At 47.8% G+C, this 18,243-nt stretch overlaps 1 protein-coding gene across 1 annotated transcript in view; it reads left to right on the top strand.

Annotated features, from left to right (window-relative positions):
- The first annotated feature begins 3,077 nt into the window (after positions 1–3,077).
- LOC137314523 (NACHT, LRR and PYD domains-containing protein 3-like) overlaps positions 3,078–18,243 on the top strand; it is a 374,540-nt gene continuing 359,374 nt past the window's right edge. Inside the window, exons 1-6 of the mRNA XM_067979830.1 lie at positions 3,078–3,180; positions 3,286–3,351; positions 6,836–8,573; positions 10,125–10,211; positions 10,377–10,547; positions 10,704–10,874. Coding sequence (XP_067835931.1) covers positions 3,078–3,180; positions 3,286–3,351; positions 6,836–8,573; positions 10,125–10,211; positions 10,377–10,547; positions 10,704–10,874 — 2,336 coding nt within the window. The remainder of the gene's footprint in view (positions 3,181–3,285; positions 3,352–6,835; positions 8,574–10,124; positions 10,212–10,376; positions 10,548–10,703; positions 10,875–18,243) is intronic.

The following is an 18,243-nucleotide window of genomic DNA, read 5'->3' as shown; positions in this document are numbered from 1 at the left end:
TGTGAATGTGCAAATAATTCCAAACACATTTGGAAATTCAGAAGCTTAAGAGATATGGTTCCGGATCTATGAGACCATATGGTTTAGGTTTACGAGGGACTCAGATCAAAATCTTCCTGTTTATAACATTTCGATGGGCGATCAATGAAGATTCTAACATTGATGGTGTTAGTGGGAATATAGGTGCATTGGAGGCGCACGTGGGACCAGAGTTTGAGATAACGAGAGAAGGATTTGGATCTGACAAAAATAGCCAAATTGGAGAAGCCTCTGGATCAAAAACTAATGTGGTTAAATGAGGTCAGGGAGGAGACTTTGGATAAAAAAAAACTGTGCTGATGGATTAGAAAGAGCCAAAGTAATGTCTCTGTTCAAGAGGGAGAGAAGGTAAACCGGGTAACTGGAGGCCAATTAGTGTACATCAGCAGTGGGCAAATTCCACGAATCTGCAATTCCTGGTTGAATTAATGAACATTTAGAGATGGAGGGGTTGGTCAGGGGAGGCTGGAAGCGATTCACTGTAGACAAGTCGTATTTGAGATATTTTGACATTATTTTTTAAGAATTGACTGTGCAGACCGATGGGATGTAGCACATGCGGTGTATATGGGTTTTCAGAAGGTGTTTGATAATGTGGCTCACATGAGGCTTCAGCTGTTTGGTATAAGAGGAAATGTAGTCGCCTGGATAGAAAGTCGATAATGTGTTTCCCTTTCTCCATTTTTGTTCACAGATCCGAACACTGCAATCACTGAGTTCCTGACGAAGTGCGACGATTACCAGCTGTTCCAGTCGACGAAATTCTACCAGGACAGACTAGAACAGGCGATTGAAGAGGGGGTGGAGGGACTCAGTCTCATGTTAACAGGCGAGGACCATTTCAGTGGACAAGAGTATCACGTAAGTGGGAGAGACACCGAATGAGTTTGGATTATTTAAACATAACATAACAGAACTGACAGACTATCACATCTTAGAATCATAGAATGTTACAGAACAGAAACAGGCCAAATAGGGAAGAAATGGATGAAACTACAAATATTCTGAATCTGAACCAATGATACGATGAGATAGAAATACCCAGCCGATCAGTTACTATCTGCACAGAGAAAGAACAGGGTAACATCAACTTGCATTTATACAGCGCCTTTTACATAGTAAAACGTTCCAAGGCGCTTCACAGGAGCGATTATCAAACAAATTTTGACACTGAGCCAGATGAAGAGATATTAGGAGAGCTCGGTCAAAGAGGTAGGTTATAAGGAGTGTCTTTAAAGGAAAGTGGAGAGGTTTAGGGAGGGAATCCCAGAGTTTAGGGCCGAGGCAGCTGAAGGCACGGCTGCCAATGGTGGAGCGATTGCCGTCGGATATGCGCAAAAGGCAAAAATTGGAGGAGTGCAGAGATCTCAGAGGGTTGTAGGGCTGGAGGAGGTTACAGAGATAGGGAGGAGCGAGGGCCAAGGAAGGATATGAAAACAACGGTGAGCATTTTAAAATCGAGGCTGTGTCGGACCGGGAACCAATGTCGGTCAGCAAGCACAGAGGGTGATGGGTGATGGAACTTGGTGCGAGTTAGGATGCAGGCAACAGCGTTTTGGGTGAGCTCAAGTTTATGTCTGGTGGAAGATGGAGTGCCGGCCAGGAGACCATTGGAATAGTGGAGTCTGTTAGTGACAAAGGGATGGATTTGGTCTTTCCAATAATTCATTGGAGGAAATTTCCTCTGGACTCAACTATTCCAATGCTCTCCTGGCCGGCTTCCCATCCTCTGCCTTCGGTAAACTTCAGCTCATCCAAAACGTTGCTGTCTGCACCCTGTCCCTCCCCAGGTCCCACTCACCTCTCACCCCTGTGCTCACTCACCTATTGCCTCACAGTTTTTGAATGCCTTCACATTTCAATTCCTATCCTCCTGTTTAAGCCACACCATGGCCTCGCCCCTCCCTTTCTCTGTAACCTCCTCCAGCCTTACGGCCTTCCTGCGTCCCAAGAATTCTCTATTGCTCTGGCTCAAGCATCTTGTACATCTCATCATCACCGGAGCAGTAGTGGTCCAGTGTTGGGACGTTTTTCTGCATTAAAGCATTATATAAATGTACGTTGTTGCTGATGACAGTCCTGACCACACGAGCCCCATTGCTGGATAAGTGCTCCCGGTTCCCGAGGTTTCATACCAACAGCGGATGTGCAGAAACCTGGATGTCAGACATTTAATTAGGAACTGAAAAGTGACGGATATTTTACACCGTTATTATTATTGGTCGGCTCACCTCACTGATGAAGCAGGAGTGGTAATTTCTCAGCCAGTTTCCCAGCTGATTCCCTAACTTGAGAATCGTCCCTTCCCTGTCACTTCAGTTCTGATTCGCTGCTGTTTTATATTTAGACAAATCAACAAATTGTGAGAGCAGGAAGTAAGTGTGAGAAACAAGAGTATCATATTGTCAATCAGTAATCTGATGTCATGTTGGACACTGAAGGACAGAGAAAACTAGTCCAATTAAAAGTACTGCAGATTCTCAGTGATTCCTCACTCTCTGAGAACGCTATTTCTCATTTCCATGCTAGTTTCATCACTTTTCATTCCAGTTAATGACTGAATCAAGTTGTTTACAGGATATTTTGCCCATGTTCAGAATGGATCAATTCCCGGCCCAGTGATTACTTTCTGTGTTCATTATAAATTGGGAGATCCCATCGCGGAGCAGCTCCTCTCCTTCTCATTCTCAGTCTTTGTCTTTCACTCCACTCAATATAAACTGGGAGATCCCATAACGGAGCAGCTCCTTTCCTTCTCATTCTCAGTCTTTGTCTTTCACTCCACTCCTCAATAAAAACTGGGAGTTCCCATCACGGAGCAGCTCCTTTCCTTCTCATTCTCAGTCTTTGTCTTTCACTCCACTCCTCAATATAAACTGGGAGATCCCATCACGGAGCAGCTCCTTTCCTTCTGATTCTCAGTCTTTGTCTTTCACTCCACTCCTCAATATATTCATTATTATTGTTTACAGAAAGTCACTGAGCTCGCGGAGAAGGGAAACAGGGCGGCAAGTTCCAAACTTCTCCTAAACCTGGTGATGGAGAAAGGCTCTCGGGCCCGACGGATGATGTGGGAATCCTTTGTGAAAATGCACAAGTTACCAAAGTTGGACAAAATACTGAAAGAGATTCAGGAACTTGGTGCGGTAAAATCACACACTGAATTCAATTTCAGATTGAAACACTGCAGAATTTATTATAATATTACACAGATATGATTTCATGAAATCTAATTGATTTAAACAGGTCCTGACCCATTTGTTTACATGAACATCGGACGAGGTTTATCTGAAATACCCAGTCACCTGAAAGGTAAATGATGAAATGGAGATTTCAAACTGTTTAGTTCACTTCTGAGAATCAGAATGTTTGACTGTAGCCGTTTATTTAGAGATTGTCACAATCTGGGAATCAAGTTCAAAGGGTGGAGGAAACAGAATAAAGTTAGATTTTGATTTGCTAATAATCTTTAAATCCTCTGCGCATTCCGTTCCTATTCGCTTCTATCAATTATTTGTAAGTTTGCAGATGTTTTTTTACTCCAGCTAATCCAGGTGCTGATTGATAACAGTTGTGTAAAAACGTTCATACTTGGGAGGATCCTGATACACTGAATCCCCATACATACCTGGCAGGATCCTGATACACTGTGAATCCCCACACACACCTGGCTGGACCCTGATACACTGTGAATCCCCACACACACCTGGCAGGATCCTGATACACTGTGAATCCCCATACACACCTGGCTGGACCCTGATACACTGTGAATCCCCACACACACCTGGCAGGATCCTGATACACTGTGAATCTCCATACACACCTGGCAGGATCCTGATACACTGTGAATCCCCATACACACCTGGGAGGATCCTGAAACAGTGTGAATCCCCATACACACCTGGTAGGATCCTGATACATTGAATCCCCATACACACCTGGCAGGATCCTGATACACTGTGAATCCCCATACACACCTGGCAGGATCCTGATACACTCTGAATCCCCACACACACCTGGCAGGATCCCGATACACTGTGAATCCCCATACACATCTGGTAGGATCCTGATACACTGTGAATCCCCACACACACCTGGCAGGATCCTGCTAAACTGTGAGTCCCCATATTGACCTAGCAGGATCCTGATACACTGTGAATCCCCATACACACCTGGCAGGATCCTGATACACTGTGAATCCCCATACACACCTGGCAGGATCCTGATACACTGTGAATCCCCACACACACCTGGCAGGATCCTGATAAACTGTGAGTCCCCATATTGAACTAGCAGGATCCTGATACACTGTGAATCCCCATACACACCTGGCAGGATCCTGATACACTGTGAATCCCCATACACACCTGGCAGGATCCTGATACACTGTGAATCCCCATACACACCGGTTAGGATCCCGACACTTCGAGCCTTCAAACACACCTCCTACGTGCTGCCCAGATTTTCTGCGCTCACAAGTAAAGAGCAGTGCCATGGAGAATTGTGGGGGAAAGACAATGCTCACGGTTATTGGGAAGTTATGGGCTGGCTTCCAAATGGCAGTGAAAGAGCGAACTTATTCTACTCAAAGGATAGTCCTTTAACTCAGGGTATTTTTCGACCCAATTGAATGGCTGCTGGCAGTGTAAGAGAGAATCTTATTCTACTCAAAGAATAGTCCTTTAACTCAGGGACTTTTTCGATCCAATGGAATGACTGATGGCAGTGAAAGAGAGAACTTATTCTATTCAAAGAATAGTATTTTAACTCACGGTCTTTTTAGACCCAATGGAATGACTGATGGAAGCAGATTTGTAATTTCCCAAACCTGCATTATAGGAAATTCAGATCAAAATTAAACAAAGGTATAATTATTGGGAGAACAGTTGAAATGAACTGTGAATGTTTTCTGCTCTAACATTACACTGACTGATGTGGGCAGTCGTTCAAATTCTAATTATAATCGGTGATATGACAGGACTGTTCGGAAAACACATTCGATGTCGGTGAAAAACTGCTAAAAAATTGTTCACAATTTCTGAAACACTATATAACAGGAGAATGATTCGAGACAGGACAAGGCCTTTTGGCCCAAATAAGCCTGTCCCTGTTCGAGAGATGACCCCACCTACCCCTCCTCTCAGTGTATCCACAGAAACACGTCCGATTGTCTCTTCACCCCACTTACTCTGCCCCTTTAGTGTCCTTCCCTGGTAACTGGTCCACGCTCTCTTATCCTTTGGGTGAGAAAATTACCCTGATTTCCCTTCGTATTTCTGGCTTTCAGTTTTCTCCGTTATTAATTATTTTGGTGATTTTGACCTTGTTTCCTGCACTAATGTTCTGAATTCCATTAAAACATTTCAATACTAAAGTCTCTTGCCCAAACAAAATACATCAAACCCTTCCCTCGACCTATACTCCAATACCTTAAATCATCTTTCTTATTCCTCTCTGTACCTTAAGAATGGCAATAATCTTTACCTGTGATCAGGTGACTATAAAAGTACAAGTTATACCCCAGATAAAAAATCCGAGTCCCGTTTCTATGAGCTTCCTCACCACCGAGTTCGAACAGTGGAACTTCTGTCCATTCACAGTCTGTCCCTCTCCCAGTGTTCACAATATCCCAGATAACATGCCCGAGGTTTGACACAATAACTGTGGGACTTCTGTCCATTCACAGTCTGTCCCTCTCCCAGTGTTCACAATATCCCAGATAACATGCCCGAGGTTTGACACAATAACTGTGGAACTTCTGTCCATTCACAGTCTGTCCCTCTCCCAGTACACACAATATCCCAGATAACCTGCCCGAGGTCTGATACAATAACAGTGGGGCTTCTGTTAAGAGATGGAGAGGTTAAGGGAGGGAATTCCAGAGTTTAGTGCCTATGCAATTGAAGGCAAGGCCGCCAATGGAGTGATGGAATTCGGGTGATGCACAAGAATTGGAGGATCGTAGTGCTGGCGGAGGTTACAGAGACAGGGCGAGGGCCATGGAGGGATGTAGAAATAAGAATTAAAATTTTAAAATCGAGGCTTTTCCAGACCGGGAGTCAATGTACGTCAGTGAGCACAGGGGTGATGGGTGAACGGGACTTGGCGTGAGTTCAGACACGGGCAGCAGAGTTTCGGATGAGATCAAGTTTACAGAAGGTGGGAGGCTGGCCAGGGGAGCATTTGAATAGGCGAGTCTGGAGGTAATAAAGACATTGATGGGGGTTTCAGCAGCAAATGGGCTGAGGGAGTAGAGGAGACGGGTGGTGGAAGAAGGTGGCCGATGTGATGGAGAGGGTAAGGGGACGGAATCTTATCACGGTCAATTAGGACACCGAGTGGAATTTCTGTCCATTCACAGTCTGTCCCTCTTCCACTGATACCCAATACCCTATTTCCCATTTCCACTGAAGGTCAGCACCACTGACAATTTCATAGATTGATCCACGAGAACTTCTGTCGCATAACCAGGATCATGCGTGGATTTGAAATGAGATGTCCATGGTGCAGGGCAGGGCGGATAGAATTAATCATCAGAGGGAAAATATCACCTTCATAGAAATCTCCATGTTCACCAAATATTAGAATCAAGTGAGGATTTGGAAGTTTTCGAAGCCATTATTCAATTTCAAGCAAAATTCCCTTGAACAGAGTTTCAATTTCCCGCTCGCACCTCTATTGAAGCTGTGAATTAAATCTCGGAACATTTGACTGAATAGTAAAGTGATATTGAGAATTTGCTTTTATGTCAATGCAACTAACACTGAGAATCACTTTCTGTCTGCTATATTTGAAGATGTTCAACAGAAACACAAGGAAACACTCCGGGTCCAAACTGAAACACTGAGAGTGAACACAATCCTAATAAAGGAGAAGGTTAAGATTTTCCAGCTGGTCACTCTGTACACTGAGCTAACGGTCATTTCTACAGTTCGAGATCGGACACTTGTAGAACATGAACTGCTGGCAAGAGGCCGAGACCATGAAGAGTGGAGAGAGAAACATCTCCGGAGAGAACTGGAAAAAATCCGAACTGATCAATTGTTCCAGAGCAGTTTTTCCCGGAGAAAATACAAATCTGGGAGTTCAGCAGCAGTGAGCGGAGTCGCGGGGATTGGAAAAACAACAATGGTACAAAAGATTGTTCATGACTGGGCCACTGGGAAAATATACCCACACTTTCAATTTATTTTCAGTTTTAAATTCCGGGATTTGAACGCTATTAACTGTAGAATAAACCTGAGGAATCTGATAATGGATCCGTATCCTTACTTGAGGAATATTCTGGGAGAGCTCTGGAAGAACCCAGAGGGATTACTGTTTATATTCGATGGTTTAGATGAATTCAAGGACAGTATCGATTTTGCTGACAATCAGAGAAATATAGAACCTCAGTACATGTGCACAGATCCTGAAGACCAGTGTGAAGTGTCTGACATTGTGTACAGTTTAATACAGCACAAGCTGCTCCCAGGATGTTCAGTGCTCGTGACCAGCCGCCCCACTGCATTACATTTATTGGAAAAGGCTGAGATCAGTGTCTGGGCTGAAATCCTGGGATTTGTTGGTGAGGAACGGAAGGAATATTTCAACAAGTTTTTTGAAGATCAGGTGGTGGCAGCAGCTGTTTTCAAACATGTGGAGGAGAACGAGATCCTGTACACCATGTGTTACAACCCTTCCTACTGCTGGATCCTCGGTCTGGCACTGGGTCCTTTCTTCACACAAAGAGACAGGAAACAGCAGCAAGTTCCCAAGACCATCACCCAACTATATTCCTACTATATTTACAACATTCTGAAAAACCATGGCCGAGAGATTGAATCCTCCCGTGATGTGTTACTGAAGATCGGTGAGATGGCCTTCACAGGAGTCTCCGAGAAGAAGATTGTGTTCAGAAATGGAGATTTGTTCAAGTACAATCTGCAACCTTCCCAGTTCCTGTCTGGGTTCATGATGGAACTTTTGGAGAGAGATGAATCTGCCCAGAGTGTGGTTTACACATTCCCGCACCTCACCATCCAAGAGTTTGTAGCTGCACTCGCACAATTCCTGACTCCAGATCCAGGGGACATCCGGAAACTCCTCAGTGAAGCCCACAGCAAGGAAGATGGGCGATTTGAGATATTTCTCCGTTTTGTTGTTGGTCTCTCCTCCTCACAGTCAGCTCGGCCCCTGGAGGAGTTTCTGGGTCCATTTCTTCATCAAAAAATCTGCGGAGTGATTGACTGGGTGAAGGAGAAGGTTGAAGGAGAGATTGGAAAAACAGAGAGTGAAACTGGTAAAAGGGACCTCCTGAACACATTCCACTACCTGTTTGAGTCTCAAAATAAAACACTGGCTCGGGTCACAGTGGGATCAATGGAAACACTAACATTTAGTGGATTGCGACTGACCCCGATTGACTGTGCGGTGTTGTCTCATGTCATTGGACTCTGTGATACAATAAAACACCTCGATCTACAGAAATGCTCCATCCAATGTGAAGGACTCCAGCGGCTGGGAACCGTAGTGCACAAATGCCAGGTGTTGAGGTAACTGTTTATTTGTCTCTAACTGTTAGGTCAATTGTAAAACAGGCACAAATTGTATTGTTGCTCCATAATGAAGGGAAACAAACAGTTCTGTTCAACCAGAGAGAAGCAGATTCAACCCAAACATGACAAATGATAAGAGGATCGGTTAGTAATTCCCTAAGGACTGGAGAATCTAAAATTGATCCTTGTGAACGAGTCGGAATTTGACAGTCTTTATCGGATCAGTAAATACAGGTCACTGAAAGAGTCTGATAATTTAATTGCAATAAATAATATTTATTGCTGTTTATCTTACTGTCGGAGATACGTCCATTGAAGAGATTTCTTCTCACTATTACTTCCACGTTGGCCAACACTAACTGAGCAGTCTGTGTGTCGGAGCATCCCTCCCTCTTACCGAGGTGTGGGTGCAGGTGACACCGGACTGTCAACGTGTGCAGGAGAGGGAAGCAGAAACTCCAATCATTCAGTAACAAAGAGCAAAACACAGCTTTCGGGCACACACCCGTCAATGGGCGGGCTGAGCTTTCCCCGTTGGACGTCGGTCCGTTATCTTAACTCATCAATGACACTGCCCTTCACACTCTCCAATACATCCACCATCTCTTCACCCAGCTGGCAGCACTCGTGCCTCTGAGTCAGAAGGTCGTGGATTCATGCCCCTCGCTCATTAATCCAGGCCGACACTTCAGTGGGATTTGTGAACTAAAATCTGCCGGTAAAAAGGTTCCAATCGAACGGGTTGTGGGATATGAGCCCAGGAATACAGACACACACCGGCCAGCGGTGGGGCCTCACACACAGCGGGAGGCTCCTGGGTGAACCAGGGGCAGTGTCGGGAATTACCCATAATCTGCCCTCATTTGTGAGATGCTCTGTTCCGCGACGGAACTTCAGAAAATTCCCAAGAACTGTCAGGCCCGTTACACCTGAACTAAATGTAGAGCCAGTTTAATGTGATAAAACAGAGAGACTCCCCTCCCCTATAATCTCGGAGTGCAGGGACATTGAAAACTTGTAACAGGACAGAATAAACGTTCCTTGTGACATAAAATCCTGTGGGACGGATTTTACAGCAGCCGTTAGCGCCGTTTCACAATATAACTCACTCCGAGATATTATACAGATTAATATAACACTGCATAAAGTACAGGTAATCACCGCTTTATCATTTAATTCGGGGAAAATCGCCCCATTCCCATAAAATCTGGAATTTAAGAAGCAGCAGAAATGAGACAAGTTTCCCCAAACATGACGGGACCAGTCACTGACCTCCAGGAGGGTAATTCTGATCATCAGGGAATGAGACCGGACTGAGGGACATTTAAAGGCTTCACACAGACAGCAGTTTATTTAATAAATACATTTACTGACAGTCCCTGAATATATGGAGCGTCGGACAGAGTGCGATTCATTGTCAGTGACAGGGAAATCTGGTTATTAATTTCCTGAAGATTTTTCAGTGTTTCCTGTAATATCAGCGAAAAATTGTATCAGATCGGGGATTGGATTCAGTTTGTTTCTCACTCTCGGTCTGTTTGTGTTTAGACTGGGGAGCAATAAACTGGGAGATTCAGGAGTGAAACTACTGTCTGCGGCTCTGAGGAACCTGGACTGTAAAATACAGGAACTGGAGTAAGTATCAGACTGTGTGAGATTGTGTTTATAATAACTGGATGCTGGACACTGTATATTAATGTCAGTATAAGTAATAATAATACAAATAAATACTGGGAATTTACTCTGATTCCTGTTATCTCTGATCGTCTCTGTCTCTTCCTTTCTCACTCTGATCTGCAGGTTATGTGATAACGATCTCACAAATTCCTGTATCAAGGATCTTACCTCCGCTCTCACGACAAACCGGTCACTTACGGGTCTGGACCTGAGCAATAATAAACTGGGAAATTCAGCAGTGAAACTACTGTCTGAGGCTCTGAGGAACCCGGACTGTAAAATACAGAAACTGGGGTAAGTACCAGATTGTGCATATTAATTGGATGCTGAACATGGTACATGAATGTCAGTATCAGTCATAATAATATAAATAAATACTGGGAATTTACTCTGATTCCTGTTATCTCTGTTCGTCTCTGTCTATCTCCAATTTCTTTCTCTGATCTCCAGGTTATGGGGTAATGATCTCACAGATTCTTGTAGCGAGGATCTCTCCTCCGCTCTCAGTGCAAACCTGTCACTGACGGTTCTCACCCTGAGTTATAATCAACTGGGAGATTCAGGAGTGAAACTACTGTCTGCGGCTCTGAGGAACCCGAACTGTAAAATACAGGAACTGGAGTAAGTATCACTGTGTGAGATTGTGTTTATAATAACTGGATGTCTGACGCTGTATATTATTAGTAGTATCAATAATAGAGATTTTAATAAACACTGTACTTTATTATCGGTGCCAGTAATAGTGTTATTAATAAACACTGTACATTATTATTAATGTCAGTAATAGTGTTATTAATGAGCACTACTTTATTAGTATTAGTAATCATGTTAAACACTGTACATTATTAGTATCAGTAATAGCGTTATTAAACTCTGTACATTATTATTGTCAGTAATAGTGTTATTAATAAACACTGTACATTATGATTAGTATCAGTAGTAGTGTTACTAATAATGTACAGTGTTTATTAATATCAGTATCAGTGTTATTAATAAACACTGGGGATTTACCCTGATTCCTGTGATTTCTGTCTCTCTGATCCCCAGTCTGGATGGTGTCGGTCTCACAGATTCTTTTACCGAGGATCTCGTCTCCGCTCTCAGTACAAACCGGTCACTGACGGATCTGTCCCTGGGATCAAACTCCTTCACAGACCGATCTGTCCCCGCTCTCCGCTCCCTCATACTGACCCGCAAGAGTCTGGAGCGGATCGGGTGAGTGTTTGTGTTAATGTTTAATGTAATAAATAAAATATCAATGGGATTCAGTCCCTTTCATGGGTAATATTTATCTGTAATTATTATTGAAATATTAACCCCAGTCTCCCTGTTATTTACACTGTTGTTCAATCTGTTTATTTCCTGTTTAATCTTTAATCTGTTTCAGGCTGTCATTGAATCAGTTCAGTCCAAACGGAAAGAGACACCTGGAGTCACTGCGGGAATCCAGACCCGGACTGAGAGTGGAAATGTGAACATTTCAATTTATAACCATTCCTGGTCTCATTATATGAACATTTCAATTTATAACCATTCCTGGTCTCATTATATGAACATTTCAATTTATAACCATTCCTGGTCTCATGATATGAACATTTTTGGCCGATTCTCTGTCCCTCCCCTTTAACCGGCCGCGCTCCAGGTTTAAATCCGAACGGCCCTTTAACGGTTTCCAGCTCGAGCTGAGCGAGCGTCGTCTCCCATTGTGACGTCAGAGGCCCAGCGACAGGGTCACGAGACTCAGTCACCCGGTCCCACAGCGCTGATTCTGCCGGATATCCGGGGCTGGATGGTCCCCAATGGGGCACTGGGTCAATGTACAGACAGGAAGGGCCCAGGGTGGGGCTCAGTCTGGGCTGCAGTGGGACACTGGGTCAATGTACAGACAGGAAGGGCCCAGGGTGGGGCTCAGTCTGGGCTGCAGTGGGACACTGGGTCAATGGACAGACAGGAAGGGCCCAGGGTGGGGCTCAGTCTGGGCTGCAGTGGGACACTGGGTCAATGTCCATACAGGAAGGGCCCAGGGTGGGGCTCAGTCTGGGCTGCAGTGGGACACTGGGTCAATGTACAGAGAGGAAGGGCCCAGGGTGGGGCTCAGTCTGGGCTGCAGTGGGACACTGGGTCAATGTCCATACAGGAAGGGCCCAGGGTGGGGCTCAGTCTGGGCTGCAGTGGGACACTGGGTCAATGTACAGACAGGAAGGGCCCAGTGTGGGGCTCAGTCTGGGCTGCAGTGGGACACTGGGTCAATGTACAGACAGGAAGGTCCAAGGGTGGGGCTCAGTCTGGGCTGCAGTGGGACACTGGGTCAATGTACAGAGAGGAAGGGCCCAGGGTGGGGCTCAGTCTGGGCTGCAGTGGGACACTGGGTCAATGTCCATACAGGAAGGGCCCAGGGTGGGGCTCAGTCTGGGCTGCAGTGGGACACTGGGTCAATGTACAGACAGGAAGGGCCCAGTGTGGGGCTCAGTCTGGGCTGCAGTGGGACACTGGGTCAATGTACAGACAGGAAGGGCCCAGGGTGGGACTCAGTCTGGGCTGCAGTGGGGCACTGGGTCAATGTACAGACAGGAAGGTCCAAGGGTGGGGCTCAGTCTGGGCTGCAGTGGGGCACTGGGTAAATGTACAGAGAGGAAGGTCCCAGGGTGGGGCTCAGTCTGGGCTGCAGTGGGATACTGGGTCAATGTACAGAGAGGACGGTCCCAGGGTGGGGCTCAGTCTGGGCTGCAGTGGGACACTGGATCAATGTACAGACAGGAAGGGCCCAGGGTGGGACTCAGTCTGGGCTGCAGTGGGGCACTGGGTCAATGTACATACAGGAAGGGCCCAGGGTGGGACTCAGGCTGGGCTGCAGTGGGGCACTGGGTCAATGTACAGACAGGAAGGGCCCAGGGTGGGGCTCAGTCTGGGCTGCAGTGGGACACTGTGTCAATATACAGACAGGAAGGGCCCAGGGTGGGGCTCAGTCTGGGCTGCAGTGGGACACTGGGTCAATGTACAGACAGGAAGGGCCCAGGGTGGGGCTCAGTCTGGGCTTCAGTGGGGCACTGGTTCAATGTACAGACAGGAAGGGCCCATGGTGGGGCTCAGTCTGGGCTGCAGTGGGACACTGGGTCAATGTACATACAGGAAGGGCCCAGGGTGGGGCTCAGTCTGGGCTGCAGTGGGACACTGGGTCAATGTACAGAAAGGAAGGCCACACGCTGGTGCTCAGTGTGGGCTGCAGTGGGACACTGGTCAATGAGGAGACTGCAAGGGCCCATGGTGGGGCTCAGTCTGGGCTGCAGTGGAACAGTGGGTCAATGTACAGACAGGAAGGGCCCAGGGTGGGGTTCAGTCTGGGCTGCAGTGGGACACTGGTCAATGAGGAGACTGGAAGGGCCCAGGGTGGGGCTCAGTCTGGGCTGCAGTGGGACAGTGGGTCAATGTACAGACAGGAAGGGCCCAGGATGGGGTTCATTCTGGGCTGCAGTGGGACACTGGGTCAATGTACAGACAGGAAGGGCCCAGGATGAGGCTCAGTCGGGGCTGCAGTGGGACACTGGGTCAATGTACAGACAGGAAGGGACCAGGGTGAGGCCCAATCTGGACTGCAGTGAGACACTGGGTCAATGTACAGACAGGGAGGGCTCAGGGTGGGGCTCAGTCTGGGCTGCAGTGAGACACTGGGTCAATGTACAGACAGGGAGGGCTCAGGGTGGGGCTCAGTCTGGGCTGCAGTGAGACACTGGGTCAAAGGACAGACAGGAAGGGCTCAGGGTGGGACTCAGTCAGGGCTGCAATGGGTCATTGGGTCAATGTACAGACAGCAAGGTCCCAGGGTGGAGCTCAGTCTGGGCTGCAGTGGGACACTGGGTCAATTTACAGACAGGAAGGGCCCAGTGTGGGGCTCAGTCTGGGCTGCAGTGGGACACTTGTTCAATGTACAGACAGAAAGGGCCCAGGGTGGGGCTTTGTCTGGCCTGCAGTGGGACACTGGGTCAATGTACAGACAGGAAGTGCCCAGGGTGGGGCTCAGTCTGGGCTGCAGTGGGACACTGGGTCACTGTATAGACAGGAAGGGCCCAGGGTGGGGCTCACTCTGGGCTGCAGTGGGATACTTGGTCAATGTACAGATAGGAAGGACCCAGGGTGGGTCTCAGTCTGGGCTGCAGTGGGACACTGGGTCAATGTAAAGACAGGAAGGGCCCAGGGTGAGGCTCAGTCTGGGCTGCAGTGGGACACTGGGTCAATGTACAGACAGGAAGGGCCCAGGGTGGGGCTCAGTCTGGGCTGCAGTGGGACACTTGTTCAATGTACAGACAGGAAGGGCCCAGGGTGGGGCTCAGTCTGGGCTGCAGTGGGACACTGGGTCAATGTACAGACAGGAAGGGCCCAGTGTGGGGCTCAGTCTGGGCTCAGTAGGTCACTGGGTCAATGTACAGACAGGAAGGGCCCCGAATGGGGCTCAGTCTGGTCCCCAGTGAGGCACTGGGTCAATGTACAGACAGGAAGTGCACAGGGTGGGGCTCAGTCTGGGCTGCAGTGGGACACTGAGTCACTGTATGGACAGGAAGGGCCCAGGGTGGGGCTCACTCTGGGCTGCAGTGGGATACTTGGTCAATGTACAGATAGAATCATAGAATCATAGAAGTTACAACATGGAAACAGGCCCTTCGGCCCAACATGTCCATGTCGCCCAAGGTGGGTCTCAGTCTGGGCTGCAGTGGGACACTGGGTCAATGTAAAGACAGGAAGGGCCCAGGGTGAGGCTCAGTCTGGGCTGCAGTGGGACACTGGGTCAATGTACAGACAGGAAGGGCCCAGGGTGGGGCTCAGTCTGGGCTGCAGTGGGACACTTGTTCAATGTACAGACAGGAAGGGCCCAGGGTGGGGCTTAGTCTGGGCTGCAGTGGGACACTGGGTCAATGTACAGACAGGAAGGGCCCAGGGTGGGGCTCAGTCTGGGCTCAGTAGGTCACTGGGTCAATGTGCAGACAGGAAGGGCCCCGAATGGGGCTCAGTCTGGTCCCCAGTGAGGCACTGGGTCAATGTAGAGACAGGAAGAGCCCAGGGTGGTGCTCAGTCTGGGTTGCAGTGGGACACTGGGTCAATGTACAGACAGGAAGCCAGGATGGGGCTCAGTCTGGGCTGCAGTTGTATCCTTGTTCAAAGTACAGACAGCAAATGTGCAGGGTAACAAGTGTTGCTCTTTACAGTGGGCGTCCCTTCCAATGAGGAGTCAGACTCTGTCACAAGTGTCCCTACAACCCTGCAAAATCTCTGCGCTCCTCCAATTCTGGCCTCTTGCACATCCCCCACTGCCTTTGCTCCACCATTGGCGGCCGTGCCTTCAGCTGCCTGGGCCCACAGTTCTGGAATTGCCTCTCTGAACTTCTCCGCCTCTCTCTCCTCCTTTCAGACGCTGCTTAAAACTTAACTCTTTGCCCAAGCTTTTGGTCACCTGTCCCAGTACCTCCTTGTGTTGCTCGCTGTCACATGAATCGCTCCTGTAAAGCGCCCTGTGACGTTTTACCACAATAAATGTGCAATATGAATGTAAGTTGTTTTCTGTGTGATGTGTTGATAAAACTCAATCGCTTCCTTCAGCTCAGGACTGGTCTCGTTATTTTTTTTAAAAGATGTTCGTGTTTTAAAATTTTAAAACGGCATCGCAGAAGTGACTGTTTGGTCTAGTGAACCGTGTGTGTGTGTGGGTGTGTGTGTGTGTTTGGTGAGGTCTTACCCGAGAGGCTGGATGTGCAGTTTACACAAAATGGTGAGACTGACTGTGAGCAGAAGAGCTCAGCTCGGACCCCACAATATCGTCTCCCGACATGCAACGCAGAATTGCCGCCATGCACCTGCCGCAAAATGACCAACGTGAACCCTTCGCAAAATCACAGAATGATACATCACAAAATGAAGCCATTCGGCCCATCGTGTCGGTGTCGGCTCTTTTAAAAAGCTAACCATTACCCTGATCTTTCCCCGTGGCCAACACATCTTTCCTTTTCTAGTAATTATCTAACTCCCTTTGGAAAGTTACTATTGAAACTGCTTCCACCTCCCTTTCGGGCAGTGAATCGCAGATCATCACAACTCGCTGCAAAAAATAATAATCCTTCCACATCTCACCTCTGGCTCTTTTGACAATTATTTTGAATCTGTGTCCTCTGGTTACCGACCCCCTGCCACTGGAAACAGTTTCTCCTTATTTACTCCATCAAAACCCCTCAAATGGCCGCTCCTTCCCCTCAAAGTTGTTGCATCTCCCCGAAACACTATCATCATTTTGAGATTATAACAAACCCTCGAAGCCCGTACAGGGGTTCACGTTTCCGACGTTAATCTCCTCTCGGCCCCTGTTTGTCTCACACTGGGTTAACGTGTTTGTATAACATTGCAGGCCGGGCTACTTTAACCCCAGGTTAAATCACAACGGTCACAATTGAACAGGAACATGTTAAACCGAGGCCCCAAAACCAGGGCCCAGAGAGGAAATTAGACCCCAGGGCAATAAACAGACCGAACTCTCGTGGGCCCTTTTTGGGTGCAGCCTGTTGAGGAGGCCACGGTCGGTCTCTTCTGGGGGAGGCCTCCATCAGTCCCCTTTAGGGAAGAAGGTCTCGGTTGGTCTCCTCTGGGGGCGCCACAGGTCTCCCTAGAGGGATCCCAAACTGGCAGTCTTTATATTTAGACCACCATCACAACAACTACCACTAATTCAACAACAACAACTTGCATTCGTCCGATAGCTACCTTGGACAAAATAGCGGCAAGTACCGCGCAGAGTGTCCCCAGTGATATCACAGTGAACCCACAATGTCCCAGTGATTCCACAGTGAACCCAGAGTGCACCCAGTGATCCCAGAGTGCACCCAGTCACCCCAGAGTGAACCTAGGGTGCACCCAGGGATTCCAGAATGCACCCAGTCAACCCAGATTGATCTCAGAGTGCTGCCAGGGATTCCTGAGTGCACCCAGGGACCCCAGATTGCACCCAGTGATCCCAGAGTGCGCCCAGTCACACCAGAGTGATCCCAGAGTGGCAGTCTTTATATTTAGACCACCACGACAATAATTACTACTACAACAAAAACTTGTCTTTTTGATATATATATATATATATCATATATCTGTATATATTATATATGTATGTGTATTTGCACACGGTCAGCATGGCGGCAAGTACGGTCGCCACCGTGGACAAATTGGCCACAAGTGTGGCGACCATCTTGGACAAAACGGCGGCATGTACGGCAGCCATCTTGGAAAAATGGCGGCAAGCATGGTGACTAAATTGGACAAAATGGCCTCACGTACGACGGCATTCTTGAACAAAATGTGGGCAAGTAAGCAGCAGAGTGTCACAAGTGATCCCACAGTGACACCAGAATGTCCCAGTGACACCCTCAGTACACCAGAATGCACCCAGTCACCTCAGAGTCATCCCTATTTTCACACAGGGATACCGGAGTGCACCCAATCACCCCATAGCGATCCCAGATTGCACGCAGGGAGCCCAGAGTGCAACCAGTCACTCCTGAGTGATCCCAAAATGCACACAGGCAGCCCAGCGTGCACCCAGTCACCCCAGATTGATCCCAGAGTGATCCCAGAGTTCTCCCAGGCATCTTAGAGTGCATCCAGTCACCCCAGATTTATTCCAGAGTGGTCCCAGTGATCCCAGAATTCACCCTATCACCATGGAGTCATCCCAAAGTTCGCCCAGGGATTCCAGATTGCATCCAATCAACCCAGAGTGATCCCAGAATGCACCCAGTCACCGCAAAGTAATCCGAGAGTGCTCCCAGGGATCCCAGCTTACACCCAGTGAACTCAGACTCCACCCAGTCACCCCAGAGTGATCCCAGAATGAACCCAGTAACCCCAGAGTCATTCGAAAGTGCACCCAGGGATCTTGAATTAAACCAAGTCACCCCAGAGTGATCCCAGATTTGAACCAAGGATCCCAGAATGAACCCATGGATCCCAGAATGCACCCAGT

Source organism: Heptranchias perlo, unplaced genomic scaffold (genome assembly GCF_035084215.1).
Source record: "Heptranchias perlo isolate sHepPer1 unplaced genomic scaffold, sHepPer1.hap1 HAP1_SCAFFOLD_52, whole genome shotgun sequence".
Taxonomy (NCBI): Eukaryota; Metazoa; Chordata; class Chondrichthyes; order Hexanchiformes; family Hexanchidae; genus Heptranchias; species Heptranchias perlo.
The sequence above is the reverse complement of the archived record's forward strand: the minus strand, read 5'-3'. Positions and strand labels throughout refer to the sequence as shown.